The sequence below is a fragment of the Protopterus annectens genome, chromosome 16.part0, assembly GCF_019279795.1.
Source record: "Protopterus annectens isolate FY-2018-M chromosome 16.part0, PAN1.0, whole genome shotgun sequence".
Lineage (NCBI taxonomy): Eukaryota > Metazoa > Chordata > Ceratodontiformes > Protopteridae > Protopterus > Protopterus annectens.
The window spans coordinates 410,960,692-410,984,475 of record NC_056750.1 but is presented as its reverse complement, the minus strand read 5'-3'; the positions used below and the strand labels follow the sequence as shown (position 1 = coordinate 410,984,475).

At 44.7% G+C, this 23,784-nt stretch overlaps 1 protein-coding gene across 1 annotated transcript in view; it reads right to left on the bottom strand.

The window, feature by feature from the left end:
• Nucleotides 1-23,784, bottom strand: part of OLFML2A (olfactomedin like 2A) — a 766,911-nt gene that overhangs the window by 530,119 nt on the left and 213,008 nt on the right. Inside the window, 2 exon segments of the mRNA XM_044058447.1 lie at nt 828-863; nt 9,950-9,970. Coding sequence (XP_043914382.1) covers nt 828-863; nt 9,950-9,970 — 57 coding nt within the window.

Genomic DNA, 23,784 nt, shown 5'->3' with positions numbered 1-23,784 from the left:
AGACCATCCGGAACTTTTCCTTTTTCACAAAGGTATTTAACTTGCTGAGGTCTAAAATTGGCCTCCAGTCCCCGGTTTTCTTTGGAACTAAAAAGAACCTTGAGTAAGTTCCGGATCCTATTTGGTCCACCGGGACTGGTTGGATGACTCTGTTTTTGAGCAACCTTCCTATCTCTATGGTTGCCTGGTCTCGCAGACTGGGTGGAATGTCTGGGAGTTTTTTGGAGTTGGGTGGCATTTTTATGAAGGGAATGTTGTAGCCACTGGTAACTATGCTTTTTACCCAGGAATCTGATGTAAGATTTAGCCAGGCCTCTGGGTATAAAGCCAAGCGACCCCCAACTGCCTCCAGAGTAGGACAGCCGGGCCTGCACTCAGGAGTGCTGGAAGGGCTTTCCAGAGAAAGTCTCTCTGTCGCCCTGATTTTGCGGACCCCCTCTGCTGGCTGGGCGGCGTCTTCCATTTCTTCCCCCTCCTCTGCCTCTGGAGGGGGCGTCACTTTGGGTGTGCTGAAAAGATCCCAGAGTCTTTCGGAACCACATTTTTCCTCCTCGTTGCCCTTTAGGGTAGGGTCTAGATGGGACGGAAAAACGGACCCCTACGGCAGACAGGGTCTTCCCTTCTTGTTCACACCTCGTGGGAGTCTCCTTTACTTTGGGCCCAAACAAGGAGGCACCATCAAAGGGGGCGTTGGCAAAGGAAGACTTAAAGGCTTCCGCAAAGGAGCATAAGCGCAACCAGGATTGCCTTCTCAGGGCGATCGCTGAAGCTGCCGCTCTACTCGACCCTTCGGCTGCGTATGAAATCAGCCTCATGGACGAGTTGACTATGGAATTTAGGGTGTTAAGTTGCGCTGTCACTTTCTCGGCAACAGCAGCATCTGTGTGTCCCTTGTGAGTCTCCCATTTCCTTAATGAGATCTCTCTGTAAACGCGTGAAATGCACAAGGTAGTTGAGCGATCGGATGGAAAAAGTCGCCGAACTAAATATGCGCTTCCCATATCTGTCCATTGTCCTAGAATCCTTATTAGGAGGATGGACAGAGGAAGATGATTCAGACATCTCTTTCTTAGTGGCTGCCGCCACCACCATAGTATCTACGGGAACTCCTTTTGTAAGATAAGATTTATCCTGGGGGGCCGTCATGTATTTATTTGGTTTACGAGGGACTGGTTCCACTGTATCAGGTGTTTCCCAAGCCCTCCTCCAAGCTATTAGATCCATGAGATCGTCAAAGGGTGGAGTCACCCAGGAGGTAGAAGGTTGAGTCCCAAATGCCTTCAGTAAGACAGATTCATCCACAGAAGGGGTAAGGGTTTGCCAGTCCCCCCTTTGTTTCAGGATTTCCAAAATGTCTGCAAACAAGACATCCTCAGAGGTGGACCATGGGGACCCTTCTGTTTCATCTAAATCGGTATCAGATGTGAGAGATTCCTGAGGGGAATCTATGTGCCTCCTCTTGCACAGTAGTTTCCTCGGAACATCCTCAGCGGGAGCTTCTGGGGATGAATCTGAGGAACCAGAGTCGCCCTGTGGGGACTTCGAGGCATTGGGTCTCGACGCTTGGTAGGAACCGAAGGCACAGAAGCAGAATGCGGACCTTTTGGGGAAGGGGACGAAGATACTGATGAAGTATGTGTCTGATAAGACAAGACCTTCCTCATGATGTCAAAGGCACTGGTGCCCCGACCAGAAGATCCGACCCGATCCAAAGAAGGAGGTCGTTTCTCCGGAATCGGAACCACGGGCTCCGACACTGAGGGCAGATCCGAACTGATCTGAGCAGAGGCACCGAGGGGAAGAGTCGGAACCGATATCTCGGTTCGACTATCCCCCCCGGAACCCAGGAAAGATCTTCGGCTCCGAGACTCTCCGGCTGGTTCTGAAGGAGTCGAGGTCAACGGAGCCGATAGCACTACTGGAGGCTTTGGCACAGAGGGCTCTACAATCATCAGTTCGACTCCTAACTCCGATGACTCGATGGGTCTCAGAGGAGGAAGTGTTGAGGGAACTGGAATAGCTTCGAGTTTCGAAACCAGCTGGGACGAAACCTCGATTAATTTGGACAAAGCCAAGTTCTCCATAAGCTTCTGTACCACTCGGTCCACATCGGAGTCGGAAAGGGGCCTCAAAGAACGGGTCGAAGGGATCGAAGCCATCACAGAGCGAAGGATAGCAGACGGTGGTACCTCTGATACCGGCTCCAAGACCTGAGCCTCGTGCAGAGATAAACTCTCGACACCCGGCACCGAAGTCATAGCAGCTGGTGTCCGAATCTGAAAAGAGGTGCTCGGAGCCGATGACTTGGGCTCCAACACTCTTGAAGACTTCGACAGCCTTGTCCAGGGCCTCCTGAAACTCGGGTTTAAGCAACCCTCTGTCAACCAACTTCCTGCGTCTTTCCAGCATGACCCTCCCACTAAAGGAATGACAAATGGAACAGTCTTCCTGCAAGTGGAGAGGGCCAAGACAGTAGACGCAGGATGAGTGGTTGTCAGTAATGGACATATTCTGTCTGCACTGACACCTTTTGAAACCAGATTTGGTCTTTTCTGACATTTTTAAACAAAGGGAAAAATCCAAGAAAAAAGCACAGCACACTTAAGAAAAAAAAATCCCTATATAATACAATTTAAATGTAATATATATATAAAATGTAAAACACACACAGCACACTATGATATGCATATATATATATATATATATATATATATATATATATATATATATATATATATATATATATATATATATGTATATATATAGAATAGAAAAAGGAAAAAAATTTAAAGGCAAAAAAACCTTTTTTTTTTTTTTTTAAATACTGTCAATCCTGACAGAAAAAGCCCGAAGGCCTTCACTAAGAATTTTAAAGTAACTAAACTAACTAAACTAGTCTAAACAACAACTATATTACAATACTTATTAAACATTAAAAAGAATGAGTATAAATCTGTATAAAGAGAAGTATATAATAAGAAAAATAGAAAAAAATTTTACTGGCCCGAGCCTCTCAATGCGATCTGCTGCTAGCGGCAAACTAGATCTGAGGGTTAGCACCTGAGGATCATGGGATATTACTGTGCCTCGAGCTTTCTCGAAGATGCGGAGCTAGTGATGCAGCCAACTCAGAGCTGAGGATCGGCTCCAAACCCATGTGTAAGAACAAACGCGAGATTGAACAATTTCACATCATCGGTTTCTTTTTGTTCTAGCACACTAATTCATATAAAACCCTACCTATGAACTCTGGTTGCCATTTATACTCAACAGTCCAGTACATCATCCCTACATTCTCCTAAATGTTCTGGGGTACACATTCCAATACAACAAAAGTAATTTTTTTAAACCAGTATATTTTATCCATCTATATGCTTTTTCTTTTAGCTGCTCCCATTAGGGGTTGCCACAGCGGATAATCAGTTTCCATTTCTTCCTGTCCTCTGTATCTTGCTCCGTCACACCATCCACCTGCATGTCCTCTCTCACCACATCCATAAAACTTATCTTAGGCCTTCCACTTTTCCTCTTACCTAGCAGCTCCATCCTTAGCATCCTTCTCTCAATATACCCAGCATTCCTCCTCTGCATATGTCCAAACCAATGCAATCTCACCTCCCTGGCTTCGTCTCCAAATTATCCAACTTGAGCTGACCCACTAATATACTCTTCTCTAATCCTGACCATACTAGTCACACCCATTGCAAATCTTAACATCTTCAACTCTGCCACCTCCAACTCCTGTCTTTTCGTCAGTGCCACTGTCTCACTACCATCTTGTAGACCTTCCCTTTCACTCTTACTGGTACCCATCTGTCACAAATCACTCCTGACACTTCTCCACCCTGCCTGCACTCTCTTCTTCACCTCTCTCCCACACTCACCATTACTCTGAACTGTTGATGCCAAGTATTTAAACTCAACCACCTTCACCAACTACTCCCTGCATCCTCACCATCTCTGTCCTCCCTCTCATTCAGATACATGTATTCTTAGTCCTGCTGACCTTCATTCCTCTCCTCTCTAGAGCACATCTCCACCTCCCCTGGGTCTCCTCAACCGGTTCCTTACTCTCACTACAAATCACAATGACATCCACAAACATCGTAGTCCATGGGGATGCCTGGCTGTCAACCTGTCCATCACCACTGCAAATAAGAAAAGACTCAGAGCTGATCCTTGATGTAATCCCACCTCCACCTTGAACACATCTGTCACTCCTACCACAGACGTGATTATTGTCACACTGCCCTCAAACATATCCCGTATCACTTTTGCATACTTCTCTGTCACTCCTAACTTCCTCATACAATACCACGACTGTGTGTCCATATAAAGCATTAAAAATAGTCATGCTGTCTTAAGGTACATATATGCTCATATATCTTATTTTTCAGTTTTCTTTTCATTTTCTTGACAAAATGATTCACACCATACTTGCCGTCATGTAAACAATATAGTGCAACAGTTAAAATAACCTAGCAGACCACAAAATATTCTGCAAAAATAACATTTATAGGTGCCCTTTTTTGTTTTCATTACTTTGCTAACCAAACTACTTGGTTTTAAAATATCCTTTAAATTAGAACTCCTTTTGTTAAACTTTGGAGAGGTACCCACTCTTTCAAATATACCCCAGTCTCTACCACCCCTACCCCCACCCTGTGTTCTTATACTGGAGCTGAACTCTGTCACTCTGTATGCCATTTTATATGTGAATTAGCTTTTCTGTACAATTTGATGTAAATGCATGCTGTTGCTAATAACTGTCTGCTCAAGTATACACATGACTCTCTATATATATATATATATATATATATATATATATATATATATATATACATATATATATATATACACACATATATATATATATATATATATATATACACACACACATACATATATATATATACACATATACACACACACACACACACACACACACACACACACACACACACACACACACACACACACACACACACACACACACTACATGATATTCTCAGCTCATTCGTATCCCATACACGCAATTCTACAAGCCAGTTTATTAAAATCATCTCAACTGCTGATATGCAGAAACTTTTCTCTTTAAGGACTCCTGAGAAAATGGGCCCTTTCCTCTGTACAATATGTTAGTCTTCTTCTTTCGGTTTTGCCCGGTTAGGGGTCGCCACAGCAGATCATCTATCTGCTCATGATTGGCAGTGGAGTTTTTTTACGGTGTCGAGTTGCCAGCCCAGCGCCCAACCTTCCACAGAAGGCGCACACACGCACGCACTCATGCCTAGGGCCAATTTAGAGTGTCCAATCCACCTACAGCAAGTCTTTGGGATGTGGGAGGAAACCGGAGCACCCGGAGGAAACCCACACGACCACAGGGAGGACATGCAGACTCCGCACAGAAGGCACCCCAGCTGAGAATCGAACCGGAGAACCTCTTGCTGTGAGGCGGCAATGCTAACTGCTGCACCACTGTGGCCGCCCACTCTGCACAATATGTTAGTGGCTTCCCTTATCTATTTTTTTAATCTACAAATGATGCAAGGAAAGCACAGTTGTACAAGTAAACGTACCATAACAGTAGATGTTTGAATAACTGTTGTAATAGCCTAAGCTTTATGGGTTATAGCCTGCCAAGGATAAAACAACTGGTCAACTTCCAAAGCTCCAGAGTGCCTTCCAAGTGCCTAGTCAGTTAGTTTAAGCTGACGTGGCAGGTGAGTGCCAAATCCTTCAGAGCTTTCATGCCAACAGCCAAAGGGATGCAGAGCCCTGAAAGGACAATGCTAGGAACAACAAAATAGTGTTCACACAGTGGCATAAATAATACAAAAAAAAAAAAAAGAGAGAGAGATGGAGGGAGTGACTAATGCAGCAGTGATCATTCGAGCATGTACTATTATGGTAACTTTACTTACACATCTGTACTCTGTTCATCATGTCCATCACTGCTGCAATAGCCTTAGCTATACTAACAGATTGCCTAGCTTAAATGAATCAAGCTTGCAATGCCTTGTAAGTGTGAGTGTACAGAGGACCAAGTTGCTGCTTCTAAAATAATTCTAGAATTTAAACCTTTCCAAAAAGCCACAGATGAAACCAAGGCCCTGGTAGAGTGGACCCTCTACTCTACCTGAATAGTTTTCTTGTGGCGAGTATAACAAAAAGTAATAGGCTTAGACAACCACTTGGAAAAGGTCTGTTTAGACAAAGATTGTCCCTTCTTAACTTCACAATAAATGAATAATTACTCTGAAAATCTGAAAAATTTTGTTCTGTTAAGACAATACCAGAGATGTCTTTAGGCAACCAAGGTAAAGAGCATCCTTTCTCCATCATTTTTAGGTTCAGGAAAGAAAACGGGGAGATGGACAGCATGGCTTAAAGTAAACTTGGATACCACTTTAAAGCATATAAGAAGGACAAGTTCTCAAAGAAACCCCATGTATGTGGAAAATGAGACACAGCTGACTCACCATAACAGCATGCAACTGAGATGCTCTTCTTGCAGAGGTCAGAGCAATCAGTACAACTGTTTTCCATGTTAAGGACATTGAGTCAACAAGGTTAGCTGGTTCAAATGCAGCAAATGTTAGCTCCTCTAACACAAAATATTTCAAGGAGGGGCTACCAGTTTTCTTGGAGGCCTCTTATGGAAAAACCCTTTCAAAGCATTTTGACATGAGAATCCATTGAAAGAGACTGGTCCCTGGGTAGACATGCTAGAATGGAAAATAAATGAACCTTGATGGAGGAGTATGAAAGGCCACAGGGCAGTAACCTGCACAAATATTGTAAAATCAGATAACAGCTAGCCCAAACAGGTGCTGTTTAAGTTGCTGGCACCAACTTAAACATTCATAGGAGGTTACTAAATTAGCAGCCAGAGAGCCTTTACAAGCCTAGCCATGTTAATCCCAAGTATCCCTACTTGTTCTCTTGGGGTAGATCGCAGAATTTATGATCAGCGTGGATCTGGCATCCACACCAGTGACTCCCTGTCCATGAGGGATATGGGTACCATCCTGGGGTGAATTTCTAGTCTCATCCAATTATCTAGGTTGTGTTTGAATAGGGTCAGTGAGGAGCTCTGTTTTACGTGAATAAGATGTCTATTCCATAGAAGTGGCAGTCTCTGGGAGACATCTCTCTCTCTCCAGCATATTCTATTAATGTCAAAAGCTAGGCTGAGACTCCTAGAGTGAGTGATTCTTGTGCCATCTGACTTCTGGATGTGCAGCATTTCCACTAGGGCAGGGCTGAAGATTACCCTATAGGCTGTGCACAGGTCACCTCTAAGCAGCCTATAAAATACAGAGTAAAGAGACAGGGCTTTCAGCCTGTCCACATAGGTTATTGTTTGGACTCTATGTATTTTCTTAGTGAGAGATCTCTTGACGTCTCTCCAGCTGCTGCAGGTGTCTGGTGAGGTACATGCAAAAGGGTGCATTATACTCTATTCATGGTCTGATGAGGTTGAGTACAGGAGTTACAACATCCCTTGACCCGGAAGCTATGCCCTTGCTTAAGAGGTGCACTTGCTTATGAGGTGCACTATGTAGATGGCTTCCCTTACCACTGTGGAAATTGGTGGTCAAAGTTCAGATTGCTACCAACCTACGTTTTCATGTCTCACACCACTGGGTTGGAACTAATGGGCTGCTGTCAATACTGTAATTTGCAGGGAATTCCATTTTGCGAAAGGGAATAATAATGCATTTTCCAACCTGAAAACCTATGCCATTCGCTAATATATGATTTTCTAGTAAACTGGTGCCTAAAGGAAATGAAGACCCTATCATCCAGGCAGTTGAATGAAGTTTACTGGTGTCAGGGTGTATCGAACACCCCTGATCTTGTGCGAGTAGATCCACTGTGTGTGGAAGATTGGAAGCTTGGGGTAATTGCCCCTGTCCATTTCCAAGAGAGAGCCACAGCTGCCTGGACCAGAAGGGAGTCACCAAAATGATCTTAGTGATACTTTTGGAATTTTCAGACGTACCCTGGCCATCAGTGGAAAGGGAGGAAAATCATACAGGTGCATTCATGTCCAAAGAAAGGGCATCCATCTTCAAACCCTTTTTGCTTGGAGTTCTGGAGCAGAATCATGACAGCCGATTGTTCAGAGGGGAGGCAAATAAGTCTGCTTGAGGAACTCCCCAAAGACGGATCACATCTTTAAAGATTCCCCTCGACCCAGTTTTCATTTGCAAGGGTCTGCCTTTCTCCTGCTCAACTTGTCTGCCACAAACTTTGCTCTGACAAAATGCAGGATGCCTGTAGAATGAGACTGCACTGTGAAGCTGTATCCCAAACTAACATGGCTAGTTTGCAAATGGGGTAAGACCTGGTACCCCTAGCTTGCTGATGTAGGACATGACTGCAGTATTGTGTGCAATAACCTGAAGAGGTCCCAGGGACCAAAGAGGATTCAGACAGTTGAGTGCCTTGATCAGGGCAAGCATTTTTTTTTTATTCATGCATTTCCACCCGAACTTGGTATCCTACATACCTTGCACTTTTATCCTTATTGAAACTGCTCCTCAAGCAAAGTCTAGGTTTTTGTGATAACTGACAACTTTGGAACAGGAACAGAGAAGGGGATACCCAGATTTAAGGATGTTTGCCATCTTCATCAATTGATTTCTCTGTGGACAAACCCAAGCACAGTAATTTAGAGAGAAAAAGGAAATGCTGGTGCCAAGACCAGAGAGATTTCGATATCATTGCATCCTTCCTCATGTGGTGTCTAGCCATGGGTATCTGAAGAAATATAGATGCCATGAGACCCAAAAATGCCTTTCACAGTGACTGAATTCTGACTGGAAAACCTTAGAAGTAGATCTAAATATAGATTTAATTTTTTTCCTGTGGAAGAAAATCTCTTTGAAATGAGGTGACTAGCTGACACCTCAAGAATACAATCGTGTGAAGGAGTCGAAACAGAATTGAATGTTCTCTTTGAACCTCAGCTTATGAAGCAGACACTTTGAAAGAGACTCTGCAAAGATAAGCAAGTCATCTAAATATGCAACAATGTGCATACCCTATAGTTTGCAATGAGCTATAACTGGAGCAAAACACTTTGCGAAGTTCTTGGTGCTGTGGATAGCCCAAAGGGTAAGGCAGAAAACTGATGATGTGATCCAGACACGCAAAACCTTAATGACTGCAGTTTGCAGAAATACAAATGTGATGTACACGTGTAAGAAAGATCCAAAACCGGTTTTCAAGCATTTTTTTTTCACAACAAAGCATCATTGAATAAAATCCTTTCCCAAACTGAAAAGGAGGAATTGGTTCTATCACTCCCTGGAACAGCATGTGATGAAGGACAGGAGGAGAGAGTCTGGTCTTGAGGAATTACTTCTTGAAAAGGAAGGATTTTCTGTAACCTTGATAATATGATACAAAAGGAAAAAAATATAGTAATGGTAGATTTATGGTAGCAAGAGACTACTGGCAAGGGAGGAGGATTATGGCGGCATATTTATATTCCAACTAAAACTGCTACTATGGAGCGTATGAAAATTTTGGAAGAGATAAGGAGCTTTCAGCAGGGAATAAGAAGTTATGTACCTACCATAACGTTCCATGTTAGTTGTCTTCATCTCACCTTCCTTCTTGCTGGTTGGGATCAGCTCCTACTCTGCCATCTTCAATAGCTCGAGAGCTGTTTACTGGCACAAAGCTACCCCTTATCCCATAATGCCTAGCGATAGCTACCAAGATCACGTTTGAAATAGCTAACCCCAGACATAACATAATAATTTAGTCAAGAACCAGTTGACTATACCTGCCATATTCTCTTAGGTCACAAAGGACACAAGAGAACACACAGCCAGTGAAACAGAACAGAAAAACACCTCTCGGTCCACTAGGACAGGGGGCTGGAGGGTGGGACGCAAGAAGGAAGGCGAGATGAAGACAACTAACAAGGAACATTATGGTAGGTATGTAACTTCTTAATGTTAAGTTGTCTATCTCGCCTTTGTTCTTGCTGGTTGGGACAGCGTCCCTAGCACCTAACATCCTGGGTGGCTCAGTGGAACAGGCTCTTCAGAACAGTGGAACCAAAGTCAGCTCTGCTCCTGGAGACCATATCCAACTTGTAATGAGAAATAAAGTTATGAGGGTTTGCCCACGTGGCAGCTGCACAGATAGAATCTATGGGCAACCTAGACTGGAAGGCTACAGAGGTGTCCAAGGCCCTAGCAGAATGACCTTTCGGTTTAATAGGTAACTGTTTGTTCCTTAACTGACAAATGAAAGTAATAGTGTGTGAACCATCTGGACAAGGTTACCTTGGAAACTGGGAGACCTTGTTTGCCCAAGGCGTAAGAGAGGAATAGTTGGTCCGATTTCCTTACTTCTTTAGTTCTGTGCAGGTAAAAGCGCAATTGCCTATGAACATCCAATTGGTGTAGTTTGTATTCTGCCTTGTTGGTATGATTAGGAAAAAACACAGGAACATCTATAGATTGGTTTAAGTTACTCTTGGAGCAGACTTTAGGGAGAAATGAGGGATTAGTTCTCAGAGCAACCCTGTCCTTATGATAAACCAAGTAAGGAGGACGAGCACATAGCGCCTGAAGTTCGGAGACGCGTCTGGCTGAAGTAATAGCTGCCAGAAAGAGCGTCTTCCAAGATAGGAACTTGATCAAGAAGCTGCAGGTTCAAAAGGGGGCAGAATTAAGGAGGTTAGGACTAAATTAAGGTCCCATGGAGGAGGGGGATCTCTCACTGGAGGCCTAAGAAGAGTTGCCCCTCTCAAGAAAGATTTACATAGCTTATGAGACAATGTTAGAGTTCGAAAAACCAACATGAAAGTTAGAAATGGCCGCCATTTGTACCCTGATCGTAGAAGCAGCGGACCCCAAATGAAACAGCAGAGCTAGGAATTCCAAGATTTTGTGAACTGGGGCTGAGAAGGGATCCACATTCCTAGTCTCTGCCAAACAAGAAAAATGTTTCCATTTGCTAGCATTAAGTTTTCCTCGTTGTAGACTTGTGACAGGACATGATAATGTCTCGGACTACTGGGGCAATGCTGGGAAGCCTTGCTAAGGTTGGAAGTGGAGCAACCAAGCTGTGAGTTGGAGGGTTTTTAGGGATTGATGCAACCCATCTGATTGATGAACCAGGAGGTCTGGAATTGGGTCCAGAGTCCAGGGTTGATCGAGAAGGTAACGGTGCAGTAACAGAAACCATACCTGTCGAGGCCAGTAGGGAGCAATGAGGATCATTTTGCAACCCAATGATATTGCTTTCTGTAGAAGTTTGGGTATCAGAGGGCATGGAGGAAAGGCATAAAGAAGTCCCTGGGGCCAATCGTGGACTAGAGCGTCTCTGGGTGTGTGACCCGGAAGCGGGAGAAGTAGTTGCTGCATTTGCTTTTGAAGGGGGTGGCAAAGAGATCGCAGAAAGGCTGTTCCCATTTGCGAAAAATGAGATTCGCCATATCCTGATTCAGAGACCACTTGTGAGGCATTAGAATAGCTCTGCTGAGCCTGTCTGCTATGACGTTGGATCTCCCGGGGATGTGCGTCGCAATTAGAAAACAGGAGGAAATCGCCCACTGCCAAAGCCTGAGTGCTTCTCAACATAGGGGGTAGGACCTGGTTCCATCCTGCTTGTTGATGTACCACACCACTGACATGTTGTCCATTTGGATAGCAATGGTCCCAGGAGGGAGAGAGCCTTGAAGGGCTTGCAACGCCAGGAGCACGGTTCTCATTTCCAGGACATTTATATGCAGATGGTACTCGTGAGGTTGCCACGTGCCTTGGACTGTCCTGCCCAGATAATGCCCCCCCACCCTATCAGGGAGGCATCTGTCATCACTGTGGCTACCGGAGGGGGTTGTATAAAAGGTCTTCCCTGAGTAACTAGTGGGGAGACCATCCAAGAAAGATGCCTTTTGCATGCGCCCATGAGCATGATCTCGTGCGTCATGGGTAGCTCTTGGAAAGACCACTGCGTGAACAGAAGCCACTGAAGAATCCTCATATGAAAGCACGCCAGTGGGCTTAGGAGAATGGCTGCTGCCATGGAGCCCAGAGTTTGAAAGACATACCTGACTTGGATCCTTTTGCTCTGCACCAGCACCTGTACCTGTTGCCGAATTGCGGACACCCTTTCTGGTGGTAGCCTTGCAAATATATCCCTTGTGTCTATGTCTGCTCCTATTATACGTGACAGATTGACATATATATATATATATATATATATATATATATATATATATATATATATATATATAATATATATACACACATATACATACACACACACACATGCAACAAGGCAGATTTTTCGAAATTTATTGTGATGCCGAGCTGTGAGCAAATTGAGATTGTGTAGTCCCGTGCTTGTATGAGTTGATGCCTGGTGGTAGCAGTAAGGAGCCAGTCATGTAGATACGGAAACGCATGGAATCCTTGACGCCTCAGGTGAGCCATGACCACTGCCATACATTTGGTGAACACCCTGGGGCCTGTGGTGAGACCAAAGGGCAGAGCTCTGAACGGATAATGACTGGCCCCCAGCTGGAAGCGAAGATATCTTCTGGAGCGCCTGTCCATCTTTATATGGTAGTACGCATCCTGAAGATCTATAGAGCACATCCAATTGTCCTGACCCAGAAAGGGTAGAATGGACTGTAGCATGACCATCCAAAACTTCGTTCTTTGTACAGACCCGTTTAGTCTGCTGAGATCCAGAATCGGTCTCCAGTCCCCTGTCTTTTTTGGTACTAAAAAGAATCTTGAGTAAGTTCCGGATCCGTGCTGGTCTGCCGGGACATCCTAGATGGCTCTTTTTTCTAGCAGTCTTGAAACTTCTATTAATGCTTGCTCCCTCAGATTGGGTGGAATATCTTGGAGGGTCTTCCTTGACTGCAAGGGGGGGTTGAAGGAAGGGGATTTTGTAACCTCCAGATATACCCATCTGTCTTGCGTTAAACTTCACCAGGCTTTTGGGTACAGTGGAAGTCTTCCCCCGACTGCCTCCAGAAATGAGCAGCCGGGAAACCCTTCAGGGATGCTGAAAGGGCTGATCAGAGAAGGATTCTCTGTTGCCCTGGTTCTGCAGACCCCCTCTGCCATGAGGGCGGTATCTATTACTGTTTCCCCCTCTGCCTCTGGAGGAAAAATCACTAAGTGTGTCAGGCAAGGCTCCCTGAGATTTACGGAACCACATCTTACCACTCTTCTGACCTTTGGGTAGGGTCTAGAGGGAGTAGAAAAACGGACTCCCATGGCAGAGAGAGTCTTGCCTTCTTGCTCATACCTAGTCAAAGTGTCTTTCACCTGTGGTACAAAAAGAAAGGAATCAAAGGGAGTGTTGGTGAAGGACGCTCAAAAGGGTTCCGAAAAATTACACAGCCGCATCCAGGTATGCCTCCTAAGTGCCACCCCTGTACCAACGGCTCTACTCGCCCCATTGGCTGCATAGGAAATGAGCCTCATGGAGGTGTTAACAGAATTAAGCGTTGCTAGCTGGGAAGCCACCTTAGCTTGCGCTCCCTCAGCTGTTGGATCTTGGAGGGCATCTCCGAGCTCTTTAAGGAGATCCCTTTGAAGGAGAGTAAAATGACACAAGTAGTTCAGTGACCTCAGAGAAGGTCGCTGAAGTGAACATTTGCTTCCCATATATGTCAATCATCCTAGACTCCTTGTTAGGGGGATGGACAGACAAAGAGGTCTCTGCTAACTCTTTTTGTGGCTGCTACCACCATAGCATCAACAGAGACACCTTTCATAAGGAACTGTTTATCCTGGGGTGCTGTAATAAATTTACCAGGTCTCCTCGGAGTTGGTTCCACTGTATCTGGAGCTGACCCAAGCCTTTCGAGTCACCACAGTCATAAGTGGATCGAAAGGCAGAGACACCCAGGAGGTGGAAGGCCGGGAACCGAAGGCATCCAGAAATACAGACTCATCCTCAGAAGGGGCTAGAGGATTCCAGTTCCCCCTCTGCTTGAGCATCTCCAGGATGTCTGAAAAAGAGACATCCTCAGAAGGGGATCTCTGGGACCCTCCCGATTCATCTAAGTCTGTATCAGAAGTGACAGACTCAGGGGAGTCGATGTGTTTCCTCTTGCACTTCTTCCAAGGGGGCTCCTCTGAGAGATCAGGGGAGGCCTCGGAAGAAGAGAAAACACCCAATGGGGTGTCCTGGAGCATTGGTTCCCTACACTTGGGGCCTGGAGGAGGAGCAGAGGTTGGCACAGGCACTACAGGGGATGGAGCCAGTGGGGCTGATAGTGGAGCCGACTCAGTGGCCAGCACACTACGCATGACATCGAAGGTGTCCCTGCCACGATGCAGAGAAAGCTCCGCTTCTGAAGAAATAGGAATCTAAGCACCGAGGGAGACTGCTCCGAGGCCGATGTAGGAACCGAGCTCAACTGCGCTGAGGCTCCGCGAGGGATAACGGGGTCGGACAAGGGTCCGATGCCAGTTGCCCCCTCGGAGCCAACGAGGGAGCCATGGCACCCAGATCCCTCTATGGATGGCACCACCGAGGGAATCAGAGCCGATGTCGGAATCGAAGGAGATAGTGTTATCGGAGCCGATAGTTCCACTACTCGAACCCCAATGAACTCCGGCTCCGAACTCATTGGAGTCAGAGAAGGAACATTGAGAGAAGTGGATGAGCAGATACCTGTTGAGGAGGGCAGAACAACAACTTGGCTAGTGCCTGCAACTTCAGCAACCTACTGACCACTCTTTCCACATCGTGGTCAGATAGCCTAGAGGACCGAGAGGAGTGAGAGGATTGGTGACTGCGCTCGCTCTGAAGTAAATGAGAGCGTGGAGCCGAATGCACAGATTCAAGTGAAGGGGACCTTAGCTTCTTGTGGCTCCGTGACGGCTCTGAAGCCTCTGATGGAGCTGATGGGGGGATTGTCTTGTCGGTGCCAGCCGGAACTGACGTGGAAGGTAAACCCTGAACAGAAGATGGCTCCGAACTTGGAGCCAACAGCTTAGTGGGTTTAGGGGATTTCACAGGCTGTGAGCTCTTGGCCAGTGAATCCTGGGGTTTTAAAAGACCCCTAAGAATAAGCTTATTCTTACGCTCCTGCAGGAATCTTGGACTAAAGGCATGGCAGATAGAACAAGAGTCCTACAGATGCACAGCGCCTAAACAATAGAAGCAAGAAGTGTGCCCATCTGTCAGAGACATTTTCTGACAGCATGAGTCACACTTCTTGAACCCAGAAACCTTGGATTCCCTTGACATCCTTGACAGTAAGGAAAAACAATTATAACAATAACAACCAGAAGCAAAATACAGTCTACAAAAAACACACAACTATAAAGACTATAGCTAAAGTTTTTTTTTTTTTTTTTTTTTTTAAGAGACTAGGAAAGCCTCTAACTTAAATGGCTAGCCTATAAGAGAAAGGTAGAAGGAAAAGCCTCTAACTTAAATGGCTAAGCTGACAAGAAGAGGTGGGGGGGAGAACTCTCCAAGTTAAATGGGTTCTACAAGAAAAAGGAGGGATACTATGAGCTAACAACTAACTATCACAAAACAAGACTATCGTTAACAATAAAATACTAGAAAGGTTGAATTCTACTGAAGAAAGTTATACAAAAAACTTTATACAAGCCTGAGCCAGAAAAATGACACCTCGCAGCTGAAGCAGCAAATGAGATCTGGGTAGCTATCACTAGGCATTATGGGATAAGGGGTAGCCTCGTGCAAGTAAACGGCTCTCGAGCTATTGAAGATGGCCGAGTTGGAGCAAGGATCGGCTCCGATCCCAACCAGCAAGAACGAAGGTGAGATAGACAACTTAACACTATTACTTACAGATGGATACTGGAGTCGCACCAGTGAGGATGTACCTGGGGGGACCTACAACGAAAAAAACACAACAAAAGAGGGTGGAGTTCTGAAGTGAAAACATTTGGTATAGAAGACATGAATTCAGCAGTAGGAACTCATAGAATTTGCATATTATTCCCAAAGGTACAATAACTGGGCTAAAATACAGGAAATTATATTTCACAGGAACACGTGCATTCATACATTCATGAACTATTTCAGATCATGTGCCAATAACAACCAAGATAAAAATGCATGGTAGTGAGGTAAAAATGACACTGGTGCTTCCCCACCTACCTGTTAAAGAGAGAAAGAATGGGTAGTTGAAATTTAATCAGAAATTATAGCTAGTGAGTGGGGTAAAATTAAATAAAACGATGTGGTTAAGAAGCAACAAGAATTAATTTAAAGGGACCGACAAAGATTAATGTATTGCAGAATAAGAAGAATCTCAAAAAACAAGAACAGGCACAACTGCAGAGTACTACAGAGAAAATAAGGCAGTATCTCAATAATACTTTTTTTTTTTAAACTCCAGAGCACAAACTCTTAGCACAATGACTTATGGCTGTTGCCACACTTAAGCAGCCTGTAACACGCACAAAACAAAAATAACCAGAGATGCTGTAGAGATAGAGATATTTTGGAAATTTTATAAAAATCTGTACGAAGCAGAGGAATGCAGAAATTAAGAAAAAGTACAAAGGGAAATATTTATGGAAGACTTCAGTATGCCAAGGTTAGACGTAGATGAGGCTCAACAATCAACAGTTTAGAGGAGACAAAAATGATGTATAATAAATATGCAGGGAAGTCTCCAGGAATAGATGGTATTCCTGTAGAATTTTGGAAGCTGGGCAGGAAGAAAGTGATAAAGATCTGGAAGGTTTTAACATTTAACAGTATTTTAAAAGAGGGGAAGCACCAACATCTTAGAAGAAAATGTGGTGGCTCTCATACCTAAAGATGCTAAATGCCCATCAGACCAAGCTTCATACAGGCACATTTCAATTTAAACCATGATTATAAAGTGCTTCTGTCTAGAACAACTAAAAGAATGTCAAAAGTGTTGCCAAAATTGATAAATATTGATTATGTGGTTTTGTGGTGGGGTATAAACATCTGATTTTACTAGAATAATGATTATCCAGAGGGAAACAGAAATAAGAATCTATGTACTCACCATAATGTTCCATGTGAGTTGTTCATCTCGCCTTCATTCTTGACTGATAGGTAGCGTCCCATGATGCATTGTGAATTACCTCAGATCTTGTTTGCTGTATGTACTATAACCATATAAATGAGTTATACTCCTATGGAAAGGAAGAAGAGTTGAGCAACCAGGATGAGACCAATATCTAGGTCAACTATCAGCCACGAGGGGGAAGGAGGGAGGGATGTAGGAATGAAGGCCAGATGAACAACTTACATGGAACGTTATGGCGAGTACATAACTTCTTAAATGTGAAGTTGTTCAATCTCGCCGTTCATTCTTGACTGATGGGTAGCGTCCCTAGCACCACCAATCTCGGGTGGCTCACGGGAGTACATTTTTCAGTACCGTAGACACAAAAGAAGCCCTGTCCCTGGAGGCCTTATCAACTTTGTAATGCATGATAAAGGTATGAGGTTTAGACCAAGTGGCTGCTGCACAAATGTTATCAAGAGGCAATTTGGCTTGGAATGTAGAGGATGTAGAAACTGCTCTGGTTGAGTGAGCTTTAATCTTGTGTTGCAAAGGCATATTAGCAGCTGAGTAGACAAAGGTGATACAGTCAAATAACCATTTAGACAGAGTTGTTTTAGCCACTGGTCTACCTTTTCTGGATTCAGAGAATGAAACAAAGAGCTGATCTGACTTCCTGATATCTTTTGTTCTATCCAAATAAAATCTGAGCTGTCTGTGAACATCAAGCTTGTGCAGCATATACTCCAACTTGTTGGAATTAGGGAATAAAACTGGTAACTCAATGACTTGATTGATATTAATTTCTTAAACTCTGGGCAAAAAAGAAGGCTTTCTCCTAAGAGATACTCTGTCAGCATGAAAAATCAAATAAGAAGGGCTGATAGATAAAGCTTGAAGTTCTGACACTCTGCGGGCAGAAGTAATAGCTACCAGAAAAATGGTTTTCCATGACAAATATTTGAGATCACAAGATGATGCTGGCTCAAACGGGGGAAGGATTATATGTGACAGCATAAAATTTAGATCGATTCCATGGAGAATAAGGAGTTTTCAAAGGTGGTCTCATATGAAATGTCCCCTTGAGAAAGGCCTTGGATAAACTTGTGGGACATGATATTTAACCTGTCAACCCCAAGATGAAACTTAGATATAGCAGCCAACAGGACCCAAACTGTTGCGGCTGCCACTCCTTTCTTAAAAATCATAGTCAAGAATTCCAGTATGGATGTCAATAGGGCTTGGTAAGGATCAATGTTCTGCTTAAAGGTCCATATGGAAAATCTCTTCCACTTACTAAGATATAGTCTTCTAGTGGAGAGCTTATGAGAAGACAAAAGGATCTGTTTGGTCTCATTGAAGAAGTTATGAAGCCTGGCTATGAGGGAACTGGAGCAGCCAAGCTGTCCACTTCAATGACTGCAGAGAAGGATGAAGATCCCCCAACGGATGTGTCAGAAGGTCTGGAACTGGGTCCAGAATCCAGGGATCCTCCAAAAGATTATGTCGAAGGAAGTGGAACCAAATCTGCTGAGGCCAATGAGGAGCTATAAGAATGATTGTCCTTCCCAGGGATTTTGCTTTCTGTAGAACTTTGGGTATCAATGGGATTGGTGGAAATGCATAGAGGAGACCCGGGGGCCAATCGTGTATGAGTGCATCCCTCGGGGCTTCTCCCAGAGGAGGAATCAGGGCAAAGTAGCTTCTGCATTTTGTGTTGATATGGCTGGCAAAAAGGTTGCAGCAATGCTGGCCCCATTTGCAGAAAATCCTGTCCGCTATCTCTTTCTTTCAACAAGATTGCCCTGCTCAGTTTGTCTGCTGTCACGCTGGATCTCCCCGGAATATGCATTGCCAACAGAAAGTGCTGGGAGGAAACATCCCACTGCCAAACTCTGAGGGCTTCTCAGCAAAGGGGGTAAAAATCTGGTTCCCCCCTGCTTGCTTCAAGTACCAGAATACTGACATATTGTCTGTCTGGCTTGCAATCGTTCCTAGGGAAAGAGTCCTGGAAGTACTGTAACGCCAAAAGTACTGCTCTCATCGCCAGAATATTGATATGCAAGTGTGACTCCTGATCTGTCCATGTGCCTTGGGCAGTCTTTCCCTGAAAATGCCCCCCCCCCCCCATCAGGGAAGCGTCCGTGGTCACAGTGGCTACTGGAGGGGGTAGAACAAAGGGACGTCCTATGGCGACATGAAGAGACGTCAACCACAACTGGAGATCTTTCTTGCAAGAGCCCATAATCATTATCGTGTGGTGCATGGGAAGTTCCTGGTTAGACCATTGAATGAACAACAGCCATTGAAGGATCTGCATATGCATTCTTGCTAATGGTATGGCTAGGACTGCTGCAGCAATCAAACCCAATACTTTCAGAACTTCTGAAGCTGGTGCTCGGTCTTTGATACCAATGTGCTGACAAGCTAATGAAGAAGGAAGACACTTTCAATTGGTAGCCTTAGAGTGGTGGTTGAGGTATCTAGCTCTGCCCCAATAAAAACAATACGCTGCGATGGTGACAAGGCAGACTTTTCTGTGTTGACTAATGCCTAAATGATTGCAGAGTGACAGCGTGTACTCCCTTGCCTGAATCAGTTGATGCCTGTTGGTGGACATAAGGAGCCAGTCGTCTAACTGCAGAAACACCTGGAATCCTAGACATCTCAGGTGAGCCGTGACCACTGCCATGCATTTGGTGAACACCCTGGGGGCTGTAGTGAGACCAAAGGGCAAGGCTCGAAACTGATAATGATTGGCTCCCAGCCAGAAACGCAGGTGATCTCTGGATGACCTGGCCATTTTTATGTGGTAGTACACATCCTTGAGAGCCATCAAGCACATCCAATTGCCTTTTGCTAAGAAGAGAAGTAAAGACTGGAGCATGACCATCCAAAACTTCCCTTTCTTTACATATTGGTTGAGTCTGCTGAGGTCTAAAATGGGTCTCCAGTACCCTGTTTTATTTGGAACCAAAAAGAACCTTGAGTGAGTTCCGGATCCTGTTTGGTCTGCTGGGACTGGCTGGATGACTTTTTTCCTAGCAATTTGTGGACCTCTATAATTGCTTGCTCCCTGTAACTGAGTGGAACATCTGGGATTCTCCTTATGGACGGGAGGTGGGTGGCGAATGGTATGAAGTACCCTCTGGAAATGATATTTTGTACCCAGCTGTGTTTTGTTACATCTTGCCAGGCATCTGGATACAAAGATAAGCGACCCTCGACTGCCTCCAGAGCAGGACAGTAGGGCCTCCTTTCAGGTACTGGTAGGGTTGACCAGAGAAATGATCTGTCACCCCGATGTTGCGGACCCCCACTGCCGCAAGAGAAGCATCTTCAACTATTACCCCCTCCTCTGCCCCTGGAGGGGGGTTCACCACGTGTGTCCTGAAAGGCTCCTTGGGCTTTCCAGAACCACATTTTTCCTCGCCTTTGGGATAAGGCAAGGTAGGGGTGGAAAAACGGACTCCAACGGCAGACAGTCTTTCCCTCCTGTTCACACATGGTCAGTCTCCTCTTCACTTTAGGCCAAAAAAGGTATGAGCCATCAAAAGGGGTGTTTACGAAGGTTGACTTAAAGGGCTCTGTGAAGGAGCACAAGCGCATCCAGGAATGTCTTCTGAGAGCGACTCCTGTACCTGCTTCCCTACTCATTCCATCAGCTGCATAGGATACGAGATACATGGACGAGTTGACAATAGAATTTAGAGTAGCAAGCTGTGCAGCAACTTTGTAAGAAACCCCTGCAGCTACTGTACCCTGAAAAGCATCTACAAACTCCTTAAGATCTCTTTGCAATCTAGTGAAATGGGTTAAGTAGTTCAGCGAGAGAGAGCAAAAGTTGCTGAATTACACATGCGTTTCCCATATCTATCCATGATCCTAGACTCTCTATTAAGAAGATGGATAGATGAAGTCTCAGATATTTCCTTTTTGGTGGCCGCCACCACCATGGCATCAACAGGGACTCCTTTGGATAAGAAGGTTTTTATCTGGTGGAGCTGATATAAACTTGTTAGGCCTCCTAGGAACAGGCTCCATGGACTCTGGTGACTCCAACGCCCACATAGAGACCAAATGCATGAGCTCATCGAAGGGTGGAGACTCCCAAGAAGTGGAGGGTTGAGACCTGAAAGCCTTCAGTAGAACTGACTCGTCCTCAGTAGGGCTTTTGGACTGCCAATCACCCCTCTGCCTAAGGATCTCAAATATCTCAGCAAAGGAGATATCCTCAGAGAAGGACCGCGGGGACCCTTCTGACTCATCCAAGTCAGTGTCAGATGTCAAAGACTCCTGCGGGGAGTCCAAGAGTCTCCTCTTGCACAATCTCTTCCCGAGAACCTCCTCAGTGGAAGCCTCTGGGGAGGTCTCACAGCAGAGGGCACCCTGTAGGGCTACTTGAAGCTCTGGGTCTAAGCCTAGCCTGGACGATGGAAGCACAAGGAGACACAGGAGCTTTAGGGGATGAGGAAGCAAAGCCTGAAGTAGAGGATGTCTTGGGGGACAAGGCTCTCTTCATTGCCTCAAAGGCACCACGGCTCTGATAGGAAGGAACCGACTGATCCGAGTGAACCGTCAAACCTTCCCGCACAGAGGCCATGGGCTCCGAGCCAGAGATGGGAGCTGAGATCATCTGAACCGAAGCCCCAAGAGGAAGAATCGGCACCAAGTTGGTCTGAATATTCTCCCCGGATCCGACTGGAGAATGTCGGCTCCTAGAGTCCCCAGTCGGCAGAGAGGACACTGGAGCAGGTCTCGGCTACAAAGGCTCCTCAATCAACAGATAGGCTTCCTGTAGCTCCGAAGGGCCAGTATGGCTCGGAGAAGGAGTAGTCAAAGCAGGAGTAGTGATCTTCGGCTCAAAGCCGCTTGGGCTGGGACCAACAATTTAGCAAGGCCTGGTGCCTGTAAAAGCTTCTGCACCAATCGATCCATATCCAAATCAGACAGACTGATAGAAGACCTAGATGAATACACAGATGGTGCCGACTGAAGCAATGGTGACTGAGGCACTTCAGATACCAGCTCCAAAGCTGTGGGCCGACTCTGAAAAGAAAAGACAGACAGTCTGCTCCGAGATCTGTAGAGCCGATGTCGTAGAATCATCCAATTTGTTTTTGATTTCTTGGACTGCTTAGAGTCCTTGGATTCCACAGAAGACCTAGAAGACTTTGAAGACTTGCTGGCCACATCCTCGTCACTCAACGCCTCTTGAAAAGGGTGCTTTAACAAGCCCCTGTCCATCAACTTCCTTTTCCTCACTTAACACTCTCGAAGAAAGGGAATGACATATGGCACAAGACTCCTGTAAGTGGACAGCTCCTAAACAAACATGTCACATGTCCATCCATCACAGGCATCTTTGGTTGCAGTCTGGACACTTTTTAAACCCAGACTTTGGGTGCTTGTCTGTCATCTGCCATAATGCTGCTACGACAATACACAAAGTAGATAATAAACAATGTTCTAGGCTCCAACACACACACACACACACACACACACACACACACACACACACACACACACACACACACACACACACACACGTACACTACCGAGCCTATGAAAAGTTATTGAAAATATTAATAAAGCTACTAGGCTCTAAAAGCACACAAAAAAACGAGCCTGATAAGAAATTTAACAATTAGACAAAGCTGAATAAAACCACAAATTATTTAACATACAACTAAGGCCCACAAATACAAGGCCAACAATAGAAAAAGGCTAGAAAAAGACACTAGAAAAAACTACTTAACACAGGAAGAGAAACTAGGCCAAAAACACACAAGGCCATTATATTAAAGATTACTAATCACACAAGGGAAGGGGAGCTTCAAGGAAGCTATAAAAGCTAACTACCTATCTATGAAAGATTAGAAGAATATTACTAATACAACTGCTAAATATAAAAGTACTTAAAGTTGTACTGCCCAGACCTTGCACTGGAACCTCCGATCAGATGCCACAGCAAACTAGATCTGAGATAATTCACAGTGCATCATGGGATAGGGGCTTGGCCTAGAGCTACTGGAAGACCTCGAGCTTTGCATACGGCCGTACCGCAGCTGACAGATCAGCTCCGAACCCATCAGTCAAGAATAAACTAAGAGATTGAACAATTTCACATCTAAGAATATACCGCTGTTGGTGGGTCTTGAGGCAGAGAAAGCAAATGACAGAATAAGTTGGGATTTTATGAGTAGGGCAATGGAAGAATCTGCATTCCCTCATACAATAATAGGGTTAATTACAAGGAAATATGAGAGATCAGAGGGAAAAATTAAGGTGGGATGGTTCCTGTCTGAGTTGTATCGGAATACAGGAAACGGGCAGGGATGTCTTCTTACCCCCTATGTTATTTGCATTATATTTAGAGCCAGTGGCAAAGAAAATAAGGTTCTCAGAAATTTGAGGATATAATTTGTATCAATCAAGCAAAGCTGGCTTTATTTGCAAGCAATAGACTGCACCTACGACAGCAGAGCGAATAGTGTTAATAAGAAATAAAACATTTGTAATAATGTTTAATAAAAGTATAATACTTCTGTATACTTGAGAACATAATTGTACTTGTACTATATGAGTGCTGAGCAATAACTTTTTCTGTTTTAACAGAATTTTCCAACAGATTAAAGGAGTTGCGATGGGGTCTAAAATGGCTCCTTCATATGCTAACCTTGTGCTGACTACATGGGAAGTTGAAACCTTCGTGCATTTACCAGGCTTTCTATCATCATCATCATTCATGCTCA